The sequence below is a fragment of the Zonotrichia leucophrys genome, chromosome 10, assembly GCF_028769735.1.
Source record: "Zonotrichia leucophrys gambelii isolate GWCS_2022_RI chromosome 10, RI_Zleu_2.0, whole genome shotgun sequence".
Classification (NCBI taxonomy): Eukaryota; Metazoa; Chordata; class Aves; order Passeriformes; family Passerellidae; genus Zonotrichia; species Zonotrichia leucophrys.
Genome location: NC_088180.1, coordinates 4989016 through 4999775, shown reverse-complemented (window position 1 = coordinate 4999775; position 10760 = coordinate 4989016). Strand labels below are relative to the sequence as shown.

General features: G+C 40.0%; 1 protein-coding gene across 3 annotated transcripts in view; it reads right to left on the bottom strand.

The window, feature by feature from the left end:
- Positions 1 to 10760, bottom strand: part of ACSBG1 (acyl-CoA synthetase bubblegum family member 1) — a 40550-nt gene that overhangs the window by 2670 nt on the left and 27120 nt on the right. For 2 of the 3 annotated variants that reach the window (XM_064721809.1, XM_064721807.1), the window contains exons 7-13: positions 8573 to 8722; positions 6041 to 6217; positions 5383 to 5564; positions 4534 to 4767; positions 3840 to 4057; positions 1922 to 2061; positions 685 to 931 (exon numbers count right to left, since the gene is read on the bottom strand). In XM_064721809.1, the coding sequence (XP_064577879.1) occupies positions 685 to 931; positions 1922 to 2061; positions 3840 to 4057; positions 4534 to 4767; positions 5383 to 5564; positions 6041 to 6217; positions 8573 to 8722 (1348 nt within the window). The remainder of the gene's footprint in view (positions 1 to 684; positions 932 to 1921; positions 2062 to 3839; positions 4058 to 4533; positions 4768 to 5382; positions 5565 to 6040; positions 6218 to 8572; positions 8723 to 10760) is intronic. The other variant, XM_064721808.1, reaches the window with a different exon arrangement.

Below are 10760 nucleotides of genomic sequence, written 5' to 3'. Positions count from 1 at the left end.
CAGATTAGGACTGCTTTAGTGTATAGCTCTCAAACTCCATAGCCTGTCAGCTACTGTTCTCCCACTTTATTCAGAAAAAAAAGTTTCTCTCTAGGCCTGAAACCCAAGGTTACCTTATTTTCACAGGCCCCAAAAATGTAAACTACAGTGAAGGGGGTGGGGGGGGCAAACTAGGGGAATGAGATTCCACTGTCTGAAGCTGGAACTGGACATTAACCTCCAATATGCAAATAGACCAAACTTCCATCTGTCCAAACAACATGTGATGGTTGTCCATCTTGGGTGTGACACTCTCTGTGACACTCCTGCACTTTTATTGAAAGGCCTTCACAAGGTGTACCTTGTGAGGACCTTCCAATAAAAACCTATCCTTTCTCTTTAACTCTGTCCAGCCTCTGTTCTAGGTAGCCATTCCAGGCATCACTTTCAGTATTATTACAGGAAGTCATTAATACTTTAATGCACATGGAATTTACCAAAATTGCTTAATTACCCAAAACAATCAGACATTTAAGAGCTCTACATGCAAATGAGCACAGATTCATAAATGTGTGCGCAGCAAAAACTCCAATTTTTGTATTTGTTACCACACACTGCGTAACCATTTTTTCCTCCTGTACTGAATATTCTTAGATTAGCAGCCTCCTAACTTAGTGTACCTCAAGATAAAACAGTAAGTCTTACCTAGTTCTCCCCCAGAAATGGAAAAATCTCTTGGCAGGACGATCCATTTCTGAATGCAGTGAACCCTGTTGGTAGCAGTGCTGTTGACTCTGTCGATTCCCTCCTGGATGGCTCTGTAGATCGCCTCGTCTCTTGTGGCCACAATCTCGGACACTTTGGTGGCTTTACTGCCACTCCTCTGGCAGAAGTCTCTGGCTTGCTCTGTGAGAATGTCAGTAGGATCAGATGTATCTGGGTCCAGCACACTCTAAAATACCAAATGAAGTGAATCATTAAACATTCACTCTTAAAAGGCATTAGCAGAATTTCCTACCAGGCCCTCCCCCTTGGGAAGAAGGCTCAGGATAAACACACAAACATTCTGTGAGCCTTAAAAAGCAGAAACACCTACAGATCATAAAGGGCTTTACTTTCCACTTGGCTACCAAATGTAAATATTTTCGGCTTATATGCAGATGTCATGAACAGACTTGAAACGTGTGAATGAATTAGGCCACAGAGTCCATCTCTGACCTTGAATTTCTGCCATATTTTCCAAATGACTCCATTGTTACAGGGAAACATTTAGCTCATGTTCAATGGAATTATTATGGTGTAATATAAACAGCTTGAGATAGAAGTGTTCCTAGACTTCTTAAATTAGTATTTCTATTGTATCTGAAGATAGAGAGTATCAGTCATTGAGGTAAACAACTTCAAAACACCTAAGTGGCATTCACTAGGTATGTTCACAGAACTGAAGTGCAAATGTTTCAGGAGAACAGTGATTTCTCAATTGAAGCTTATACCACAGCAAGGCTATTAATTATTTTGTTCCATGGTCATCATTCTTGTGCTATAAAAATAACAAATTGTACAGAAATGTTTCTGTTGGAAGGTTTCTGAGTTTGCCCGTAACAGAAACATTTCTTGGTTTTGCTCATGTGTAAGCATAAAAACTATTATTATGTTCTGTTACAAAGGCTTCTCAATCTTCCAGCATTTCTTATATAAAAATTTGCATTTAAATAGAAAATAGCTCTTATTGTACATGTAGGAGAAACAGCAGTAAATATGTGGATGTTTAGCAGAGCAGGTAACCCTAGGTTTACATTTGTCTGTAGTTGCTACATATTTTTCCCCCTGCTAATATCTTCCTATCTAATTTTAGGTCTTTTAACAAATGGTTCAAAATTATTATTCTTTTGTTAGGTGCAGGTGTATAACTTCACTGAAGGCAATATTAAAACTGGTTTACCTTTAGGGTCAGGAGCATAGACAAAAACTTCTTCTTATCTCCAATCACCATAGCATTACTAACAATTGGAAGTTCTTTTTTAACAGCATCTTCAATTGGAATTGGAGGCACGTTTTCACCTCCAGCTGTAATAATTAAATCTAGGTAAAAAAAGAAAGGCTATTAGTTGCATTCAAATAAATTCCAGAGATCAGGCTGATGTCTGGCTCAACCTGCTCTTCTTATTCTGACATAAAAAATACGAGATCTTTTTTTCCAAGACAATATTTTTCAAATACCACAAATCCTATTAATTAGCTTCAAAACAAAAATGCTACTATTTTTCAAATGTGTGCTCAAGTTCTCAGCTGTCCCTCAGTATATTTGCTCCAGATATTTTTTACATTATCCAGTAACAGCTTATTCTCAAGGGACTGTTACATAACTGGAATTTTTCTTTGAGAGATCATCTCTTCCCAATTAGCATAGGATTCACCCACTATTCTATTATTGCTATCTCACCAAAAAGGAAGTTCATTGTTATTGTGATTAAAACCAATTCTTGAATCCACCAAGAGGGGTCAGACAAAAGTAAGTTACTACTGGAGTAAGGCTTGATAAAAGCAACATTTGTTCTGAAGTGTAATATATATATTCCATGAAATTATTACAAACTTGAGTATTCTCTAAGTAAATTGCAATTCTTTGCTTTTGTTATATTGGTGACTTCCAATTGTGCTCAAATAATTGTTTTTGCAGCAGTTCAGAACATGTTTCAACAAATAACAGAGACACGCTTTTATAAGTCTAACTTTTCCTTTCATTCCACCCTCCTTTTGTAATAGTCTTGTCTTTGTCTCAGATCCTCCACCAATCTCTCTGGCTCTTAGTTTTTCTTTGTGCTAATTTGGACTTGGATTTAAAACTTCAATGAAACTGGACATAGAGTTAGTTTATCTCAGATTGTATACCTCTCCTGTCATTTAGAGTAACTGCTATTAGTTCAGCAATCCAGAGAGATGTAAGAGAAACACAAATGTTATGAATTGAGACAAGGGGTTGTTACTGCTGTGCTAAAGGAAAATGATTCAGACAAGAAAAGTTAAAATCAAGACAGCTGCATTTGGTGCAGGCTATTAATGCTACCAACTTCAGTCCTGATTCCTAGCAGGACATGATGGCACCTGTGACAAATTCACTCATCTGTTTTATCTCCCTGGTGGTTCATCTGAAGTTCTAAGATAATATTTACTCAATTCTTAAATCCTCTTCAGTTACATCTTGCCTCTGACCCATCCCACTGTCTGAATAGGTATCATGGAGAAAGCCTCCAAGTCAGCAGTGACTAATGTCAGTCTCATGAGCCTTCAGCCAGTGTCCTGTAGTAACCCTGTAGTAACACCTCAGTGCATGGCTTCAGCTGGAGCTTTCCCTTCTGCTCTCCAGCTTCAGCTCTGGTCTCTGCAAACACTTAACCTAAGAGCCCAGAGGAACCAACCTCTGACCTACAGCACCAATTTCTCTGTAGCAGAGGGTGCCTCTCCTTCCCAGCTAAACATTCTAATGTGCAATTAAGACACTGGCAAGATTCAGAGGGAGACTGGACAGCTTAATGATATCATTCAAATCAAACACAACACATTAAACCTGTGTTAGTAGTTTATATTGCTAATTGGAATTAATACTGAGTAAAGGAGTGGGAGATGAAAAGCCTGGTTGTAGGAACTGAATCATCTCCACCTACTACAGACTAGAGGGAACCTTCCCTGAACACAGAGCACACTGTGGTTTTCTCATAGGAAAGTTTATTTTACCTTCCTGTTAGGGCAGTGCTGCCAGTATTAAAGGAAAGACACTTCATTAGATGGACTGCAACTGAGAGATGACTGAATAGTGCTGAACATTTACCATAAACAGAGAGCAAGATTTTGCCTATTACCTTTAATTCTTCCAGTGACATAGAGAAAGCCATCCTTGTCTAGCTTTCCTAAATCTCCAGAATGCAGCCACCCCTCCTCATCAAAGGCTTCTTTTGTTCTGTCTTCCATATTTAAATAACCCATGAAAACAGTCCTTCCCCAGAAACAGATTTCTCCATTGCCTTCTGTATCTTTGTCCACCAGTTTCACTCTGCATCCAGGTGCTGGTTTACCACAGCTACCAGAGAAGAGCAGAAAAACCCCACAAGGATCACAGAAACATCAAAATAATACTGATAAGCTGGCCAATGTGCCAAACCCCTGAAACTGTCAAAGTATCCGTGACTGCAATTATCACCATGGTGTAACTGTCCAACAACCAGGGAGTACTCCTTCATTAGGGCAGATTTGTCAGGGTGTCTGAGCACTTTCTGGCACTCTGTGTTGGCCGGTCCTTGCTGCTTTTCCCCCCTGTATCTGCAGGCATAAAAGCATTTTTGGTTTTGAGTCTTGCATTCCTCCCTTGAGCAAGGGCCAGGGTTTGTGTCAGATTTCTGACCTGGAAATTATTTTGACTCCCAAAGTCACAACAGAGTGGCAATGCCCTTGGAAAATAAAATAAGCTGCAGTATCTTTGCTGACCTTAATAAATATTTTTTCATAGATAAAATGAAACAGATAATATTTAAAAAATAGTAATAAAAGCAAAATTACCTGTGCTGCCTGTAAATGTAAGGCCCAGACAGGCAATGTGGGCCTGTGGTCTCACTCATCCCATAGGCCTCATACAGGGTGATGTTCAGACCCAAGAAGAAATACAGTGTTTCTGTATTGAGAGGAGCAGCACCACAAAAGTGCTTCTGACAGGAAGAGAGCCCCAGTGCACTACGGATTTTTGCAAGCACTAAGTAGTCTGCTAATCTTGTCCAGAGCTGCTTTAGATCACTGCTGAGTACAAAATACACAAATAAGTCAGAGAACCTAGGAAGTTTTCAAAACACAATCAGGCATAGATTTTGTTTGGATATGTATTTGTCATTTGATTTTGGGTGTTGACAGAAGTTAGAACATAAGTAAGGTGACACATTCATCCTCCTTTCATTTATTTGGTGTTTCTCCTACCTTTGGAGCTTTCCTACCTCCAACTCTTTAGGTATCTGAATTCAACAAATACATAAAGAATCTGTAAAAATGTATTTTATACAACACAGCTCTTGTATACGTGTTTTTTCATCAGTTAAATGTGTCTCTGACAACCTACACCATTGAAATCTGAAATTTGCAAGATCTATCTGAGAAACTGAATGGTAAGACGAGCAAAGGAATATAATGGAATGATATTTTGGAATACCATTCTGCATAAGAAATTTCCCCCACTTCATTGTGAAAAAATTCATATCAATAACAATTGATAACTACACCCTCCCCCCTGCACCATATTTGCTGTGTTGCCAAGCCAGACTTCACCCACTTATACAAAGAGTCTCACTGAGGCTTCATGGTTTATTACAAGCAAATTGCTACTTTCAGGTTGCTGGAAATCTCACTCATTGTACTACACACCTGTTTGAGCCATTCAGGTTCCTCTCCAAGCTAAGTGACATAGCCCAGGAAAGCATTTTCTTCCTCAGAAATCCTGACTGAGCAGAAGCATCCTTTAACTTCTCCATGATTTTCTCCCATACTCGGGGAACTCCCATGTGAGATGTTGGCTGCACTTCTTTTAGAGTATTGATCAAGCTGCCCTGTTATAATAATGAAATAATTTCAACAAAAGGCACACAGCAGAGAGAAGGAGTTTTGGTGAAGTAAAACCTGAATGTTTCATTTTGTAGAACATCACTAAATATGTAGAACATAAAGGGCTGGCTGAGCTCCCTTCAGTCACCCATATGCACTGATATGTGTCTGACACACTGGGGGAGGTACATACACAAGGAGAAAACCACACATGGTGAGTTCCTCCAGCATCCCTTTGCTCCAAAAACTGCTTATACTTCTTTTGCCTTAAAAGAACCTTATGAATATGAAGTATATATTTTAATTAGAATCTAGAGCACTGGGTCACAAATACAATAAGCTTTATTGTTCCATAACTTTTACAATAATGGACTCTCAATCTTTATCCTCTACAACTTTTCAAATATCATACTCTCTCCTTGGGATGTTTTCTAAGAGAAAGAATTGCAATCTTAATTAGATGTAATGTAAGACAAGGTACCTTTAGAGCATCTGGCTCAGCAAAGTAAACTTGCTCTCCCCATTTGATTCCAGTCCACAGGTCATAGATCTGTGCAGCTATGTGGCTGAGTGGGAGATAACTGACTATAGACTCCTGCTGGACCTCTGCAGGTTGCATACCTCCTGCTTTGCTGCAATGGGCTGATGTCCAAGTTATCTGTTTAAATAAATAACACAACACATTAGGTATGGTCGGGATTTTGGTTTGGGTTTTTCTCCTTTCTTCCTCTTAACACAAACTTGTTATCCTCTTGCTATGCTAATAAAACTGAAAAATCTGTGCTCACAGGTAGACATTGCAGTCTGTCAGTTCCCTGGGGACACTGCCAAAAGCCAGATTACCTTTGCAGCAATACAGAGAGCAGATAACATAAGTAAATACAGCATTTGTGCTGCCTGACTGGGCTGTGAACACTAGCAGTTCCCCATGCCCTAGTGACACATTCAGCCAGGCAGCCATGGGCTGGATGGATGAGAAACAAATTGATCTGTCCCTTCCTTTCCACCTCTCCATCTCTGCAGGCTTTCTGTTAAACTGGCACCTTCCACCAGCGCTGTATCTGCAAGTTCAAAAAGGAACAATAAATACTCAGTGATCAGTGAGCTCAAAGGACAATTTAGAATCAGCCACAAGCTCATTGCCTGGTACTGATCATGCCCTGGCTAAGCACTCAGGAGGAAGAGAGCAGCTGTACTCTATTCCTCTGGAAGCCTCTGGGATATTCACTGCAGTGGTTCCCAAGTGACACATACACACCCACCCCTCTCATGAGAGGCAGCACATACATGAATAGTTTTGAAGTTGTGTTGCTTGACTTCTTAGTGAACCTGAATGATGTTTCCCCCTCCTTCTTCCTATTTCCCACTTTATCTCAGAAGATGCAGTTCAAGGATGCTAAATATGCATATCTTCATGATCAGAACACAGCATATGGAAGACATAAATATATGTGATGGTGTGAGAGACAATGGAGAAGATATATGTGCACAAAACTAACAACCAAAACAAACAACACCCCCCAAAAAAACCAAAAAAGCAAACAAGAAAATGCCAAGCAACAAAAAGAAACAGCTCTTTCTCAGACAAGTCTGTAATCTAAACTGGGTAGTGCAGGATACAGAAATGAGAGTATTCAAGATGGCAGAGTACAGACATAAACAACATGTATTCCTGTTATCACAGCACATTCCTTTGGAAAAAATTAGAAGGTACAAATGTAGGCTTGGCCTAAGGAAATAGAGACTCTCAAGAGAGGGTTTTAAGGAGCAGTGTGCTGCCAGGCCAGGCCATCCAAGTTTAGGTGGCAGCACTGGACAAGCAGCTATGGGAGACTCACAAAGTAGGAAGAACAGGATGTCTTTAAGATGTGTCTGTATTCATTGCTTCTACTTCAAGCTTCACAGTACCCAGGCACACTCACAGCAGATCTGTGAGGGTCATGCAGGACTGATTCAGCACTGCTTTTGCACATGAACGGTGGCAAACATCTCTGACTAAAGAAGGCAGCAGCAAAGCTACAGGCATGGCATGCCTTCCACTGTTTGTCAACATAAAAATAGCCTGTTTGTGATCAGCAGCCAAGAATAGTTTGGCAGCTGGCATGGAAATGACACCAGACTCCTTTGATATAAAAGAGCATAGATTTGTAACATCAAATCAGTCTTTTTGTGTCCCAAGTTCATTATGTTCTGCTTCCAGGTACTAGTGCACTAATTGCCTACATTTGGGTGAATTGCTGTTTCCACATTGTGCATGTCTGCAATAATTCCTTCTTTAAGGGGTGAGGCCTCAACTTAGACCATCCCTTTGCAGATTCTTTATGTATTCAGAAAGGCTTCCTACCACCTTCCACTCCTGCTCAGACACCAAACACGTATCTTTCCAAGCAAACGTCTGCGGAAAGTCCTTTTAGCAAACAACTTTGCTTTTGTCTATAACTGGAAATTTTCTGTTTGCAACAACACAGGTAGGGTTACTGCCAGCACCAGCACTGAGAACTGGAGCTGTATTATCCTCCAGTGACAGACACAAAAACCTGCACACAAGTCCAGGAACAAAAAACACCAAAGTAAAAAATCCACACATCCACCCCCAGTTTTAATAAAATCTGCAAAAGCAGTCCACCAGGCTGTTTTGATAGTGGCTGGCTGATGTGTATGATTTGCTCATTTCACGGTGACCTATGACATTCACTTGAGAGACTTTATGGCAATCTGTGAACTATATTTATGAATTCATACATTAGATCTCACAAGAAATACAGTGAATAAAAATTTCATATTCATAAAGAACTGTTCAACTTTGTGAAGGGCTGTTGGAATGGAGTTTCTTTCTTTACCTGGTTTGTACTTTACCAGAAACAGCTGACTGCCCTCTGCTTTGCAGTGCCCTATCTATGCTGTAAAAGCAAAAGCATTTCAGGGCTCTAGGATGCACCAGGCATCTCAAACCACAGGATTCAATATCCCCACACTTTGCTGCTCCTCTGCTACAGGAGCCTAAAGTACCTACGTTGTCATGGCTCAGCATGGCTCCTTTTGGCTTCCCAGTGGTTCCAGAGGTGTAGATCAGAACACAGCACTGATTGGGCTTTTGGGAGTTAATAATGTCATCCAAAGTACTGTCAGAGACATCACCTCCCAGCTCCAGAAACTCTTCCATCTAGAACATGGAACAGAAAATACAGGATACCAAATGACTTCCTACAAACTGACACGGTACTACTGCATCTTTCCTGTCTCAAAAATGTTAGAACATTTCAGTGCCTTGTTCTGAACACATGTCCAAGGCAAGTTTCCCCAGACCTTGGCTATGGAAGAAATATGGTGAGTCTATCTTAGAGCTTAATGTGTGAATTGCAAACAGACTATCTAAAATTGTGCTGTCCTGAATCTATTTAATGTCTAAGAAGGAATAGTAATACTGGTCCTCCTGCAACGTGGATACTATGGATAAGTCACAGGGGCTAAAACTCTATTACGTTCTCACACTGTAAGAATGATTTTGAGTATTATTTACAGGAATCGGGATCCATCATTTTTAAGAGTACACTTGTGACAGCCCATCTATCATTCATTGTACACTATTTAAATGTACCTATAAAGCAATTGAATGAAAGCTTCTTCGCAAAAGCATCATTATCTAGATTGTGAATGCTTGCCCAAATTATGTGTTCTTTTATAGGAAACAGCATATGATGATGCTGGTCACAACTTCCATTCAAATTTGACTCATTCTAGAGTGAGGTAAAACTTTTATGACACTGGACTTTTGTGCCACACAAACTGGCCTACAAGAATCCTGAACCTGCTCCTCTGTATTATTTGGGTTGCTCCCCAATACTTCTGTGGCACACCCCAATGTGCTGTTAAGTGTAACATTGCTTGCAATGCTAATTGGAAACTAGAGTATCACAGAATTTTTAAAGAAAATTGATAACTAAATGGTCAGTTTCCCACTGCAATCACGTGATTCATACTGTGCTACAGAAGTGTAATATTTAAATGCAAGGTGCAGCACCTTCATTTTTCAGCAATTTCTTGGAGCTATATCTAGGACCACAAAGCAGTAATGGGGATGATGAGAAAACAGAGGTAAAAAAGGAGAGCCTCTGCTTGAGGGTACTTAATTTCTTCTTTCAGACATCTGGCATTGCCCTGGGCTACTAAGATTACAATAGTCAGCGTCTGTGGCACCTTAACTGCCTTTTCTTGGGTGGCAAGGCTGTCCCAAGAATTATTCATCAGTTTTATACTTCCTTCCAACAAACCACATCTCTGAAAAGAGAGGCACTGAACAGCTCTGTAGCAAGTCAGGGATTTGTCACATTCTATTGCTTCCCCACAGAATGTGGCTGCATCAATTTCACAAGCTCCTGGAAAGCCTGGTGGCGTGAAGGACGTAATTGTTTGTATGTCACTGAGCAGTTGTTCCTGCTCTCCTGACCATACTGTATTCTCACAGTGGAATGCACTGATCACTGAGAATCTGTTGCACAGGCTTTGTTTACTGAGCAGCACCTGCAACAGATGGTGTTGGCATTCCAGCATGTGTGGAAGGTACAGAAACAGTCACAGCACACTCCTGACTCTGCATTTGCCTTCTGGAAACACGCACTGCTCAGCCAGCTCCGCCCCTGCTGCCGCTCATCACACGGCACAAATCCCTGTTTCACACTCAGCAACAACCACTCTGCCTCTGCTGAGCTGAGCTCTCATTTCTCCTTTAGGTGACATAAACTATGGCACCTGTCAGACACTCACAGCTACCCTGCTCTTCTGAGAAAATGTCCAACATGACACCTAAACACTGAACCAGTGTTTAAAAATACTCACACAATTTAAATTTCTCAATTCTCACACATTTAGATTTCAGTAAGTGCAAGTTGTTCAAGAATTAAATGCTAGCACTAAGTCTTTCTAAATAGTGAGAACATCTTTGTATTAACATTTTTATTGTACAAGATGCAAGGCTTGCTCTATATCAGTATGTATAGTATTGGAACAATAACAGTTTATTATTAAGGTATATGCAAGACATTAAAAATAGGCTCAGAAAACTTTTTTCTTATCTGATTATCAAAACTGCAAGTATTTTAAAATATTTCTATGCTGTTCATTATATTTTTATATACTGAATACATTATATTTCTCTTCAATGTATTTTTTCAACACCTGAAGTTTTTCAGCCTAAAATCTGA